The sequence below is a fragment of the Papio anubis genome, unplaced genomic scaffold (genome assembly GCF_008728515.1).
Source record: "Papio anubis isolate 15944 unplaced genomic scaffold, Panubis1.0 scaffold512, whole genome shotgun sequence".
NCBI classification, from domain to species: Eukaryota; Metazoa; Chordata; class Mammalia; order Primates; family Cercopithecidae; genus Papio; species Papio anubis.
Genome location: NW_022165325.1, coordinates 26,196 through 42,124, shown reverse-complemented (window position 1 = coordinate 42,124; position 15,929 = coordinate 26,196). Strand labels below are relative to the sequence as shown.

At 41.0% G+C, this 15,929-nt stretch overlaps 1 protein-coding gene across 5 annotated transcripts in view; it reads right to left on the bottom strand.

The window, feature by feature from the left end:
• The window catches only part of LOC101003073 (proline-rich protein 23D1-like), a 29,633-nt gene that overhangs the window by 12,273 nt on the left and 1,431 nt on the right, over positions 1-15,929 (bottom strand). For 3 of the 5 annotated variants that reach the window (XM_009212477.4, XM_009212476.3, XM_009212479.4), the window contains exons 2-3: positions 15,009-15,201; positions 8,649-8,741 (exon numbers count right to left, since the gene is read on the bottom strand). In XM_009212477.4, coding sequence (XP_009210741.2) covers positions 8,649-8,741; positions 15,009-15,031 — 116 coding nt within the window. In that variant the 5' untranslated portion in view covers positions 15,032-15,201. Of the gene's footprint in view, positions 1-8,255; positions 8,493-8,640; positions 8,742-15,008; positions 15,202-15,929 lie in introns of those variants that run through there. The other 2 variants (XR_002523688.1, XR_002523687.1) reach the window with 2 other exon arrangements.

The following is a 15,929-nucleotide window of genomic DNA, read 5'->3' as shown; positions in this document are numbered from 1 at the left end:
AAGCTTCACGTCATGTTAAAATCTCAGGTTAGGCTATTTTTCACTGGAAATTTGGGTTATTGAAAGTTAAAATAGCAAGAGTGTAAAATTTATTTTTGGTGAATTTTATAAAGCATAAAAATGTTGACTTTGCTTAAAAAAGAAAATATGTTTTTCTTGTAGCTAGAAAACTAAGAGTTGCTTTAAAATGAAGGAAAAATTATACAGATATAACTAAATAAAAAGAATAATTAAGCTAGGCCAAAAAAAGTTAACTCTGAGACCCGTGGCTACCAAAACAGCAGTCAATCAAAGTAGGGGAAGAGCAAAACTAACTATTTAAAATCAGAGGATATAATGTAAAGAATTGTTCCATTTTGCAGTTTAGTATCATCAGCTTCTTTAAAAATTCCTTACTATAATGGATTGAAAAAAAATTAACACTTTAAGGACAAGATTCTTAATTTTAAATGCTACACAATTTAGGAGCTTGTTTGGGTTAATGCAAGACCCACAGTTCAGTATTGAACAATCACTAACATGTGATCCAAATACACAGGAGGTTATTCCTAAGAGAATAATCGGCATAATATACCCAGAAAATGCCACCATAAAGTCTGTTTTCTCTGAATAGGGAACCACCTAACTCTCCCAATAAAATACTAAGTGGAACACCCCAGATGGAGCAGTTAATATGCTTTTTATGTGAACCATGTTAAACTGGCTTAATAATGACTGGGATATGCTCCCACCAAATTGTCTGTTACCCAGGTTATGTTACATTTTGGTGTTAAGAGAGCCCCTTTTACATGGGTGCCCCTCCCACAAAATCATGAGAGTGTTTGAGAAATCGTATCAAATTTGTCGCCCCTCAGAGGTCTTACAGATGCAACTCCCTGCTGAGAACCCAAACTCTTTCTCAACAGAAAAAGTAAAATGATTTGGGGGTATTAAAATATTCTGGGACCAGAACATATAAACATACAAGTTAACAGAGTTATGAAATTTAAGATGTTTAAACAGGTTTTATGTAAGGTAGTTGTAACCTCCTTTATTACCTGGGAGATGTTTCCCCTTTCTAGTAGTATAAAACTGAAGGCGTATAAATCTGCTCTTTTGAGCAATGTTAATTGGACATGCCAAATGGGAACTAGTAAGACTGCCTAAGCCCACAAACTATAGGGTAGAAGCTGGAGTGCTAGTCGGGACAAATCCTCCACTTCATAGCCCTTTGTGTAACATTTATTGGGGCCGATAGCAAAAAATTGTGAGTTCTTCCCGACGACAATGACGGAGCAAGAGAATTTCTAGCTCAGGGACATTTAGTACCTTACTATGGAATGTTAACTGAACTGATAGTGGAAATAATGTTGCCCCAAAAGAGTTTTTGTGATAAAATAAAAATGTTTTACATAGAATCTTGCTACCTGGGGATATAAGGAGGAGATACTAATAAGCAGGCAGCCTCTTTCCTAGGACTAATTCTAACTCTGTGAGGAGCTGCTAGATTCTTAGTGTCTGATAGATGGCTCTCAGGAGCTGTTTGGTTTGTGCATGACATTTCCAAGATAAACAAACATCTTGTGTGAAAGTCGCTGCTCTTGTTAAAGGAGGGTCCAGACAATCTTTTTCTTTTAAGTTATTTTGATGAAGTTTGCTTTTGTAAGAAAATTTATCTTTCTGAATTCTCCAAAATTCAGATCCTAATTTTATGACAATATAGTTGTTTGCATACGTTTCAATAAGAGTTTTTAAAACAATTAGAGACACTGGTTATTTTACCAAGACTTGAACTAAAGTGGTATATTTTTAGGTAAGGTTCCAGCAAAGCCAACTTAAAATGAGTCTATATGGCCAATCACTTCTTGCTACATTTTATGCAAATAATCAAGTCAACCATGATAAGATAAAACTTACTTTGCACACAAACTGATCTTACTATAATCTCTCTTTAGTAGGAAAAAAAAGTGCAGATAGAAAAATTGTTTCAAAGGAAAAGCTTAAGGCTTAATACTAGATTTCAGTCCTAACTCTCTTTAAGTGCAAATTTAATCATTATTTCTTTGTTACAATAATCCTCTGGAGAATACCAGATCATAATTTTTCTTCATATTTTTAGCTGGTTCCCTAATGAAGTAGGTTCCTTTTCCTGTTCTGACACACAAGTACTCTTTTGATTGTGATACTATAAATGTTATTTACCTCTCCTTGTTTTACTTCCAAAGGAAATCAAAATTATGGTATTCTGAAGACCAGAGATGTGAATCCCCCTCATTTGGCATCCCACTGGGTCCAGATCTGTATTTTACTGTGAATCTTCTGCTGCTAATACTATACAAGCACCCTCTCTCTAGGCTCAGGGACTGTCTTGGAAGAGGTGGACACATGAGATTTTAAGAGCTAACTTAGGTCAAAGTCAAACTCTCCAAATCAAGGAGGGGTACAAAGATGGTACAGCTGGCAATACAAGGGACATTTCCTTCTAGACTATATAGTGTGTCACTTTTGCATCCACCCAACCACAAATAATTTTCTGCTTCTCATAGATTTAGAAGTAAATATTTACTGATAGGATAAAGATGCCTTATGACAAAGCCTCTTGTGTATAATATTACCAGGTATAAATTGCAAAGATAGTTTCAAATTGTACTGATGCCAGTAGTATACAATGGCAACAGCAATCCTAATGAATCCACCAAAATTTGCCACCCAGAAATTAAAACGTGACCTCACTGGAAAAGTTGGAGCTGGCCTAGGTATATTGGTGTAAACTAAGTTCATAGCTAATGAAGAGAGGCATTTCTTAGAGAAAAGTTTTCTGTCAAAAATAGCCCACATAGAAGGTATGTTATTCCAGGAAGATGGAAAAGGATGGAAAGCTGCTTTAAAAAAATAATGCAGCCTCATCAAATGGATAGGAGAAACCAAACAAACCATAAAAACTTACTCTCAAAGCCCAACAAGGGCTCATGTCTATTTTATTAGAAACAGAATCGAAGGTGGCTCTGAAGCAATGGCCTACAATCATCAGTGCTGAGGCACAATACAAACAGCTGTGGAAAATACAAGGTCCCCCAAACATATGGAAATTTTCGGATGGTAAATGTGACCTCAAACATTGTATTCTCAGAGCATAGGCACCAAAGTTAAATGAGGCTCAAAGGTACTCTGTGGTTCAACTGGTAGGCATGGAAAACAATACAGAAATACTCCCCTGGGGAAATAGGCGGACTATTTTAGCTCATGATAATACACGACATCCCATCTCCCTTTCAGACTGCGAAAACAGAAAAGGTGAATGGTTATGCCCTGGTTCCAATTAGAGCCCTAATTTCCCCCAAACTTAGCTCCTAATATTCACTCCCATAGGACATAACATTTGTTATATGGGAAAGGGCCATTTCTGTTGGAAGGGACGACAAAATGCAACTGTAGAATCATATGACTTCTCCTTTAAAGAACATCGTTTTCTCTCCCAAATATATACCAGTATATAGTGCAATACAAGTGGTGTGAAAATAGATGTGTCTACTGTTAACAAGTCCTATAACAATTTAGATATAGAAGACCAGGCATTTCTTGCACTTGATTTATACCCTCGTTAGGATGTTATACATACCTATGGAGACCAATTGGCCAGAAGAAAACCAAGATGCGCCCCTACTACCTGGGGCGCATGTTTTGAGGACTTCCTGAGGGCTGTGTCACAGGCCATGGTCAGTCATATTTAGCTCAGAATTAAATCTCTTCAATATATTGCAGAGTTTGACTACTTTGCTCTACAAGGTAATGGGGATTGGGGTAGAAATGCACCGATGTGAAGGACGGCACCATTTCTGGCCTCAGAGAAATAAGGGAGGTGAAAACACCTGGAGAAGGAGGAGAAGGGGGAGGGGAATGGAGAGAGGAGGGGGAAGGGAGGGGGAGCAGTGGAAGTGGAGGAGGAGGAGAAGGGGGAGAGGAGAGAGGAGGGGGAAGGGAGGGGGAGGAGTGGAAGTGGAGGAGGAGGAGAAGGGGGAGGGGAACTGCTGAACCTGGAGCTCCCGCCAGCGCCTGGGTGAGTCCTTGAGGTGGAAGAAGAGAGACTTGGTGCTGAGCCTGCCCCAGATCTACCTGCACCAGAACCCTAGAATCCCAGTTTCTGGATGGGACCCAGTCCCACCCAGGCCAGACGCTCCCTTGCCCTGGAGCCCGGGCCCTGCCTGGCCCTTGCTGCCACCTCTCATGAAAGAGTCCGGGGCCCCCCCAGCCGCCTCCGTATTAGCGGGGCTCTGGGAGGGCGGCGCCAAAGACTCTCCTGGCCCAGTGGGACTTTCCGTCCCTGGGGGATCCTGACGCCCTGAGGGCTGCAGAACAGCCCCGCCTGCACTGGGACGGCCATCTCCGGACTTGCAGACAAAGCGGCTTCTCCAGCGCCCAGACTCGGAAGCTACCGAGGGGCACAGACTGCTGAGGACACCCTGGCTGGGCCTCTCATGTGGATGAAGGCGGCCTCCGCCCCAACCGAGATGCAAAACTCTGAGGAGAATCAAACCTGAAAGGGCGCCTGTCCTCCTTCCCAGAGCGGAAAGAGAGTTCCTGAAACCTCAGTGGAAAAGAAAACGCTTTGAGGGCTCGGGGGACCAAGGACACCCTTCCCAGGCCAGCAAGGCCAGAGTAGGAGGAAGCTGCACCCACCTCCAGGGGACATGTGAGGTTTTAGAGGCTCAGGCAAGTCAAGGGCAAACGCCCTCCACTCCCCCGGGGTCATGAGCACTCTGCACCTATTGCGGTTGGGCTCAGGGAGGCCAGGACAGTATTCCCCTATCTCCCCTGCCTCCAGGACCCAGGCCTGGGCTCCCAGGTTGAGCAGAAAAAGGTGGTGGTAGCTCTAGCTGGCCATGGAGGTACAGGCTGGGACATGCAGGCCAACAAAGAGGTGCTGGGCCCTCAAGGAAACTGCTGGATTTCCTAGACAGGGAGAGCCTGGGAGCAGCTGTGAGCAAGCACAGGTGCCCATCCCAACCAACAGAGCCAAGCTCTGTCCAAACACTTGCTGAGCCAGACCATTCCCAGGGCCCAGAGGTGCAAATAGTGACCTCATGGGGGACTCGGAAGGAGGAGCACAGGAAAAGGCCCAAATTTGCCAAGAAAACTCTCAGAAATGTGGCAGTTATTTCATAGGTACATGAATAATAAACCCAAACAATGGAAAACAAAACTAAACAAAGGCAAATGTGAATGGAAACGTGATGAATGAGAGCAGGAGAGTGTCTCAGTTGGACGCAAGCACAGGAGACACCACTACTTCATTCAATCACGTTGATATTTATTCAAAAGCATTGGCCTGGGAACCTGGACTAAGACAAGGAATGGGGCACAGCTTGGAGAAAAAGGGGAGAGTCTCAGGGCAGAAATAGAGCACCAGCCTTAGGAATTATTTATCATGGCATCAGACCAACGACTGCAAGGACATCAGCATTCAAGGGGCAGTGTTAGTCCTGGGAGTAAGCAGCTGTCTTCAGATGAATTTTCAGGCCACGTCATGCTGGAAGCAGGACTCTCACATGGAGCAGTCAGGGATTCGATTGAGTGTGGTTGGATTTATGTGGTTAAATAAGGAGGAGAAATTCTAAGGGATAGTGTGTGTGAAGTGAAATGTGAATGTTTTATTTGAACTCCCTGCAGTTCTCCCCCTCCCCGCAGCATCTGGGACCCTCTGCTGTTGAAGACAGCGGGTGATGACGGGAAACAGCAAAGGGGAAGAAAGCGGTCCAGCGCGAGTTACTGCAGACGCCGGCGCGGGCTCAGCGGGCCGCACACTCGGACGGTCAGCGGGCGCCACCGGCCCAGGGCAATGAAGGGCTTAGCACCCTGGCCGGCAGCTGCCGAGGTTGCGCAGGGTCCCCCAGCACTCCTGGCGCTGCACTCAAATTCTCGCCAGGCCTCAGCTGCCTCCCCGCGGGGCAGGGCTCAGGACCTGCAGCCCGCCATGCCCAAGCCCCCTCCGCTCCGCCATGGGCTCCCACGTGGCCCAAGCCTCCCCAACGGCCCCCGCCCCCTGCTCCGTGATGCCCAGTCCTATCCACCGCCCAACGGCTGAGGAGTGCAGGCGCGGCTCGGGACTGGCGGGCAACTCCGCCTGCAGCCCCGGTGAGGGGATCCCCTGGGTGAGGCCAGCTGGGTTCCTGAGTCTGGTGGGGACTTGGGGAACTTTTATGCCTAGCTAAGGAACAGGAAACGCACCAATCACCATTCTGTGTCTAGCTCAGGATTTGTAAATACACCAATCAGTACTCTGTGTCTAGCTCAAGGTTTGTAAATACACCAATTAGTACTCTGTATCTAGCTAACTCTGTGTCTAGCTAACCTAGTGGGGACTTAGAGAACTTTTCCATCTAGCACTCTGCCTCTAGTTCAAGGATTGTAAACGCACCAATCAGCACTCTGTGTCTAGCTCAGGGTTTGTAAATACACCAATCAGTACTCTATGTCTAGCTCAAGGTTTGTAAATACACCAATTGGTATTCTGTATCTAGCTAACCTAGTGAGGACTTGGAGAACTTTTCTGTCTAGCACTCTGTTACTCTGTGTCTAGCTCAAGGATTGTAAACACACCAATCAGCACTCTGTCAAAATGGACCAATCAGCTCTCTGTAAAATGGAACAATCAGCTCTCTGTAAAATAGACCAATCAGCGGGATGTAGGTGGGGTCAGATAAGGGAATAAAAGCAGGCTGTACCAGCCAGCAGTAGCAACCTGGTGGGATCTCTTTCCGCACTGTGGAAGCTTTATTCTTTTGCTCTTTGCAATAAATTTTGCTGCTGCTCACGCTTGGGTCCCTGCTGCCTTTAAAAGCTGTAACACTCACCACAAGAGTCCGCAGCTTCACTCCTGAAGCCCATGAGACCAGAACCCACTGGGAAGAAGGAACAAACTCCCTACACACCATCTTTAAGACTGTAACACCGTGAGGGTCCGCGGCTTCATTCTTGAAGTCAGCGAGACCAAGAACCCACCAATTCTGGACACACCATGTGTGTCCCTGTGTGGCCCTGACCTGGCCTGACTCCTTCCTCTGCAGGGTCCCTGTATTCTGTAGATTTTCCTCAAAATTCTTGTTTCTTCTCACAATCAATCCTGAATGAGGTCACACGGAGGACATGTTACAGCCTGCTTCTATTATCTATCAGAAAGCCCTCCCCAACTCCAAATTTATACATTTGTAAAATTATGTTAAAATATCCCAACAAAGTACAGAATAAAACGTGTGGCAACAGCCCAGAAAATGAAGTCTTTATTGCTGTTTCAGAAAAATATCCAGGAGACTGTGCAGGGAATCTCCCTTCTCAGCAGTTAGGACTGCGGACAGGAAGTTTTCCTCACAATGGGCATTGCCTAAGTTGCCCCAAAGCCAGGGCGGCGCCTCCTCCCTGACCAGAGGAAAGGAAGCTGAGGTACTTCCTGGAGACCCAGCCCCCTCTCCGCAGGCAGAAAGCGCATGCGCCCCGCAGGGCGGAAGGCTTGTTCCCGAGCCCTCTGCCGGTGGTGGTGTTGCAGCCTAGGTGGCTTGGCCTTTACTGCTTAGCGGTGGGCCTAAGTCTCCGAATGGCTGAAATTCTGGTTTAGATTATTCAGTGTGTTTCTTTTGGAAGATCAAATGAAAATAGAGCACGGTATCATTTGCTTTGATGGAAGATAATTGAAATAAAGAAGCAACGTCAAAGGACCATATACAAAAGGCGATTGATTCCCTGTATGTGGATGGAAGAGGAGCTTGAATAATAGAAGGGTGCTGTGATAGTTTAATGCTGGAAACCTGCCGCTATGCATTTGTCAAATCCCATACAATTTTACCGCATAAATAATACATCTTAATGTGGCTCAGGACTACAGCTTATGTCATATACGATTTGGGGGAAAATTATGTATTTAATTAAATAGGTTAAACTGTGAACAATAATGTGGGCCCTGCCTGGACCAGACTGCCTGCCAAGCAGATTGCCACAGGCTTGGTGTCTCCTCATCCTCACACAGTACTTGACATAAACCCTGGCTTCAGTGTAGGATCACGTGTGGAGAATATTTAGTTTTATGATGTAGCACTTTCACCCATGAATTAGCCCATTTAATTGACTTCATTAAGGTCCATGGTTTCAGGATTTCACAGTTTGCTAAAAGCTCAATGTCATCCCAATTTATTTCCTGGGACCATTTCTCCTTGAAGTTTACATTCAATACTGAGGTTTGCTGAAAGCCAATGCATTTCCAAGTTCTAGAGTCAAATCAGAGGATGCCTCTTTGGTCAGAACTTTTATTTTGCTTGCAGCAAAGTACATTGATTCAAATATAAGAAGGGTTTGCATGGTGGCTGAGAGGTTAAGGTGCTTTACCTGCTAGGCCACAGTAAGGGGAGCACAACTGTGTCCTCTGTGTCATAACTCAGGACTCACATGAATAAAACGTGGAATATCAGAAGATGAACTTCTACTCCCATTTAGGGGAGCTTCAAGGAGAATGTCCCAAGGGCTTTCTGAGGGAAAGAAGAGCAGGGATGCCTAATTCTCTGGCCCCAGGGAGTTGTTCATGGGCAGAGACAAGGGCTGGGGTAATTCAATGATTTATACTGGGTGTTTTTGATACTGCCCCCATTTCCCTGCTAAATCTGTGTAATGGATCACCGAGAAACCTGGCACGTGGGGCTGAAGATCCGTGTTGTGTCAACTCCAGGGAGGGATCCAGATAATTGATTTTGGTGGAAGTTGGAATGAAGGGAGTTTGGCTGTGGAAAGAAAAAAAGGCTGTTGAAGATGGGGAAATGGGAACAGAAGGTTGAAATCTCTATTCACATGCCAAGGATAGCTTATGCAAATCTATGTGCCAGACCTGCATAAACAAAACTACAACTTGAACAACTATTAGATTTTTCAGCAACAGGTTTTAATGTTTCAATATTTGCAAGTATTTTTCTATTAAAAATAATAAAGTTGTTTACATAATTTTGTATTCAAAATTCCCAGGTCACATAACTATTATACATTTCACATTTTAATGAATAGACACATTCTCTAAATTATGAATTATTTGCTCAATTGTATGTTAGTTTTCTTTTTTTATTCTCCACGACTCAGTGTTCTGACCTGAAATCTGCATTATTTGGTAATCCACAAGATGATCGGTTGTCCTTGTGAAGACTTTCCTTTCCTATTTCCTTCTCAAGAAGGTACTTTTTACTGATTTTTTTTTTTTAACATACAAAGGGTGGCACCCGGCTGAATGTTGGTTCACAGTGAATAGAGACCAAGGTTTCTCTTGATTGGAGTTCCAAATTCCTTACAGAGCTAAGAATTCTCTACCCTGCAAATCCTGTGTGTTTTAAGCTAGAGCTTTTGCAAAATACTTATTATATTGACAGTTTTCATTCTCATGTCATTTATATTCAGACAATCTTTGCTATGTAGATGGCATACATATAGCTTCTCTTCTATATAAATTCACTCATGTAGACTGAGGAATAAGGATAACGGAATGATTTTCTACATTGGTTACCATGTTTATTCAATGTGTGAGCCCTCTGGTGTGTTTAGTTGTTAAATAGATGGCCAATGTCTCTTCACATTCATTCTACTTATAGTATCATGTCATCTAAGGGCAGAATATTTTCAGATGATATTAATTTTCTCCCTAGTATAAGGATAGTACATCGACTGAAGGATGTAACCCATAGACAACATCCTTAAAGTTTCTTTCCATTGTTACTTTTCTCATGTCTAATGGCAGAACGTTGACTGAAGGAAAACTCAGTGGAGAGAACTCACTGGAGACAAATATAAAATACTGGAGACAAATATAAAAATACCCAACAAGCATATGGAAAAATGCTTGACATCACTAATTATCATGGAAATCCAAATCAAAACCACAATGAGATGCCACCTTACTCCTGCCAAAATGGCCATAATTATAAAATCAAAAAATAATAAATGTTTGCATGAATGAGGTGAAAAGGGAAAATACACTGCTGGTGAAAAGGTTAATTGGTACAACCATTATAGAAAACTGTGTAAAATGTATGGTGATTCCTTAAAGAACAAAAAGTAGAACTACCATTCTATTAAAAACAAAAGAAGTCATTATATGAAAAAGACACTTGCATATGCATGTTTTTAGCTGCACAATTTGCAACTGCAAAAATACGGAACCAGCCTAAATGACCATCAACCAACAAGTGGATAAAGAAAATGTGGTATATATACACCATGGAATACTGCTCAGCCATTAAAAACAAATGAAATAATGGCATTTCCAGCAACTTGGATGGAGCTGGAGACCATTATTCTAAGTGAAGTAACTCAGGAGTGGGAAATCAAATATCGTATGTTCTCACTTGGAAGAAGGAGCTAAGCTATGAGGACCCAAAGGTATAAGAATGATACAGTGGACTTTGAGGACTCATGGGGAAGGCTGAGAGGGTAGTGAGGGATAAAAGACAAACATTGAGTACAGTGTACACTGCTCAGGTGACAGGTGCACCAAAATCTCCAAAATCACCACTAAAGAACATATCCATGTAACCAAAAAACACTTGTTCCCCGAAAAACTATTGAAATAAAATAAAAGAAAAAATATACCAATAAATGCCTGTATCAAAAAGAAGATAGATCTTAAATAACAATCTAATGTTTCACCTCAAGGACCTAAAAAAAGAAAAAGAAAAAACTAAGCCCAAAGTTAGCAGAGGGAAAAAAATTGGAGGAGAAATAAATAAAATAAAAATTAGAGAAAGACTAGAAAGAAATTCATAAAACTAAGAGCTGTTTTTTAGAAAATGTAAACCAGAATCCCTCTACCATCACCCATTGACCTCTCTGCTAGGTGTTTATGCAGAAATTCCCGCATTCTCCCATCGCCCTTCTCCAAGCTGATTCTCTTTTCCCTCCTGTTCTTTTTTGCCTCTTGTGACATATTTCCTTCTGCACACCTAGGGCTTGGGCTCCAGTCTAGTCCATTAGGCCTGTTATAGATGTCTTATTCAGTTAGGGAAGACTGTACTATAATTTCTAAGCCCCTTGGGGTTTTCTAATCATTATCAATAGCATAATTAATACCATTAATGTAATAATGGTCATTGTTGTAATTAGTCATTATTTTATTTATTTGTGTTTTGTTTTTACAGTTTTTTGAATTTTTTTAAGTGGCAGCCTCAATTTCACAGCTATGCTAGTAGTAGTATATTACCACAGCAGAGTAGCACAGTCTCTGATGTAAGATGTGCAGCTACTGATCTAGTGAATGTGTTCTTTTCAATATCTGTCAAGAATGAGGATTAGAAGCAGTCTCCATTTACAAAGGACAAATATTAATAACAGATAAAATCATGGTCTTTCCCCAGAGCTATGTTAACACTCCAGTTCTCTGCCTCAATATAGTCTGGAGGGACTTGGATCCCCTAGAAAGTCCACAGAACATCACATTGGTCCACCACGTTAGTTACATCATGTTAATCAGACCTGATGAGCAAAAAGTACTAAGTCATCCTACACTGCTATAAAGCATTGGAACTTAATACCTCTTATCTGGCTATAGTTTTATATCCTTTAACAATTTTTTTTCCTTTCTGCCCTAGTCCCACTACCCTGCCCTGCCTCTAGTATCCCCTGTCCTACTTTCTATTTTATTTTCTAGCTTACTTCATTGTAAGAATATATAGTACATATAACATAAAAATATGTATTAAATGGCTTTATATTATCACTAAAGCTTCCAGTCAACAGTAGACTATTAGGGAAGTTTTGGGGGAGTCAAAAGCTATATGCAGATTTCTGGGGGATTGTTGAGTGCCTCTTTATTTTTATTTATTTCAATAGGTTTTTGTGAACAAGAAGTGTTTGGTTACATAGATAAGTTCTTCAGTGGTGATTTTTGAGATTTTGGTGTGGTGTGTTCCCTGCACAATGTGTAGTCTTTCATCCCTCACTACCCACCCACCCTTTCCCCGGAGTCCTCAAAGTCCATTTTACCATTCTTATTATGCCTTTGCATCCTCATAGCTTAGCTTCCACATATAAGTGAGAACATAAGATATTTGGTTGTCCCTCCAGATGAAAACCTAGGCAATACCACCCAGGACATAGGAATGGGCAGAGACTTCAAAACTAAAACACCAAAAGCAATTGCAACAAAAGCCAAAATTGACAAATGGTATCTAATGAAACTAAAGACTTTCTGCACAGCAAAAGAAACTATCATCAGAATGAACAGGCAATGTACAGAACAGGAGAAAAATTTTGCAAGCTACCCATCTGACAAAAGTCTAACATCCAGAATCTACAAGGAACTTAAACAAATTTACAAAAAAAAAAAAAAAAAAAACAACAACTCCATCAAAAAGTGGGTGAAAGATGTGAACAGACACTTCTCAAAAGAAGACATTTATGCGGCCACCAAACATATGAAAAAAAGCTTGTCATCATGGCTCATTAGAGAAATGCAAATCAAAACGACAATGAGATACCATCTGATGCCAGTTAGAATGGTGATTATCAAAAAGTCAGGAAACAACAGATGCTGGCAAGGATGCGGAGAAATAGGAACACTTTTACACTGTTGGTGGGAGTGTAAATTAGTTCAACCATAGTGGAAGACAGTGTGGTGATTCCTCAAGGATCTAGAACCAGAAATACCACTTGATGCAGCAATCCCACTACTGGGTATATACCTAAACAATTATAAATCGTTCTACTATAAAGACACATGCACACATATGTTTATTACAGCACTATTTACAATAGCAAAGACTTGGAACCAACCCAAATGCCCATCAATGATAGACTGGATAAAGAAAATGTGGCACATATATACTACGGAATACTATGCAGCCATAAAAATATGAGTTCATGTCCTTTGCAGGGGCATGAAGGAATTTTGAAGCCATCATTCTCAGCAAACACAGGAACAGAAAACTAAACACCACATGTTCTCCCTCATAAGTGGGACACACGGACACAGGGAAAGAACCGTGAGAACACATGGACACAGGGAAGGAAACATCACACACAAGGGCCTGTCGAGAGTCGGGATAAGGGGAGGGAGAGCATTAGGACAAATACCTAATGCACGCAGGGCTTAAAACCTAGATGACAGATTGATAGGTGCAGCAAAACAGCATTGCACATGCATACCTATGTAACAAACCTGCACATTCTGCACAGGTATCCCAGAACTTAAAGTAAAATAAAAAAAAATTAAAAAGGTCTAAATATCAATTTTGATTTTCAGTAAGGACAAAGCCAAAATAACTGCGAAAAGAAATACAAGGTAGAGATTTGTCAAATTAGATCTGCATCTAAATTATTTGAAAAATAAAAATAAATCAAACTGAACATCTACAACAAACAACTTTAAACAATATAATATCAGGGATGAAATGAACATAGTATTTTATGATAAATAAATAGGGTAGACTTTCCAGAGGAGGACAAAAAAAAAAACCGGGGGCATCAAGGAAAGTTGTATGTTTCACTGTAGAAAAATTATAACAAAAACACACAAAGTGCATATATATTTATACACATGCATAATTAAAACTATCTAAAAATATAATGAGAGGAGTCAAGTAGAAAATAAATTTACATGTACATGTCTAAAAATAAAATATTAATAAAATGTATTGTCTGCCATTAGTAATCAATTACATGGAAATAAATACAAAGAGTTGTCATTTTTCCATTTCTGCAAAAAAAGATTAAAGTATGTGGTATCAAGTTAAAATAGGAGGACAATCTCACAGGTTGCTGGGGGGTCAGAATGTATTTGCAGTTTTGGAGGGGGTGGGAAGATATTTCCCAAAATTATCAAAATATGAATGTACCATCTCTTGACCCAGCAAACTCCAACTTGCCCAAAGCATAGGAACCCTCAAGCCTTTCCAGACAATTCAGTGATTTCATTGGTACACTGGAATAACCACTAAAGCATTCTTTAAAATTCCATGAAAAGTAAGGTCTCCTTGGGATGGGTCTGTTGTGAATAATTTAATAAATTCCTACTGTTAGATGTTTAGGCTAGTCTCATTTTTTAAAAAGCAATTACAGAATATAACACTCTCTTTTGTGTCGACAAAATGTCATCTTAATTTTTTAGTGATGTCAGCTTCAGACTTCTCCTTTCTATTCCAAATCATTAATACTTTCAGACTTGATACACACTGATTCACTTTGTTACGTTTCAAATTCATAACAACAACAAAAAATCAAGTAGAGCAAGTTTCACTTTATCAATCTTCTTTTCCAGGATTATCCAACTATTACTGAACATTAATATATTACTTGTACATGCAGTTTCTCTAATCCTGGTCTACAGGTACCTGACAGTGCATGTAGCTGTGTGTGCTAAAAAATGCCAGCTGCCCAACCTCACTGATAGTAAGGAATATACTCCTCATTTCCCATACATGTCTGAGCAAGAAGCCCTTCCCATGATGACCCCATAAATAAAGTCACTTCACAATTTTCATGTTGCTCATTCACGGTGAGACAGAATCTGACTATAGATGGGAACGGGCTTAGGAAAGGCCACTAGAGAGTGCTAGCAAATGTGTTAGGTAGGGTATTTAAATAAGACATTAGCACATCCTAAAAACAGCATTTCAGAAATGGGAAGGCAGAACCATCAATTAAAAATACAACCTCTTCTTTTTTTTTTGTTTTAAGAGCCGTTCCTGACTCCTTGATCCTTCTCTAAGTTTTCTCTCTGTTTTTCTCTGGCAAGATTCATCTAGGGAAATCACCTTGAGTATTGAGAATGTGACTTCCAGGGCTGGACATGAACATAACCCCTTCCTTTGCCACAACCATGCTCATGGGGAGGAATTTAACATGTAGATAAGATAGTGCTCTCCCATCAACCAAAACATCAATGATTCAGGGGCAATAACCTTCTAATGAAGACAAACAGGTGGAGTTTTCTGCCACTGCCTGTGGAAAACTCTTCTATCCTACTGAAACCCACATATTACATAGTAACAGTGGAGTATGTGAGCTAGACTGACCTTTCCTTGAAATCAGTCCCCATATTCTCTTCTTGTAGCTGCTAAGCACAGGGTCACCAGGTGAGGATGGGCAGAGATTTTCATGTTTCTTGTTGAACTTCCCAGTCTCTCTCCCATTCCTGGATCCTTAACTCACAAACAGCATGTTTCTTGTCATTCTCCAAGCTCACTTTACAGCACCAAGTGTCCCCTCCTAATTGGAGAGATACTTTTGTTCTGTACTTAGTTTAAAAAGTCTTGACTCTCCCCCCATCAAACTGTCTTGACATTCTGTACTTGGGTCTTGGGGCAGGCAAGGTCAGTAGGAGAGGCCAGTAGAGAGTACTGTAGAGAACCAGTAGAGAACCTACTGTAGAGGCCAGTAGAGAATCACCACTAGCTTCACTAGAATTATGCGCTGTGACAAACTGTGATAAGGTTTGTCCTTCTCCTTCCCCTAAAGATTCTATGCCATATTTCATACTTTTGAGCAACTTCTTTCTCATGATTTTAATCACAATAATCTGACTTCAAGCATTTAATTCCTTTTTTCCAGAACAACTCATTAATTATCAAAACTATGAAATTAAGGATACCTAATTATTGGATTGAAATAGCTCTGAGCAATTTAGTAATCAGGAACAGAATGGCTCTGTTAGAACAAAATTCCTGGTTACTTCATCCCATCCTTGAAAATTTTACAGAGAGAGGTCAAGGGAACATACACTTCACAGAAAATTGTATTTTACAGACCCAGTTAAAAGGCCATGTAAGGAAATAATGGAAACAGTAGAAGAACAGACTTACTGATTAAACTAGGTTTTCACTGTTAATATAAAAAAAACAAGATCCTTTCCAAGAACACATTGAAATAGCATAAAATCCTTTTACTAAGTACTAAAAGATATTCCCAAAATAAAATAAAGACTGAAAAACTGAGAA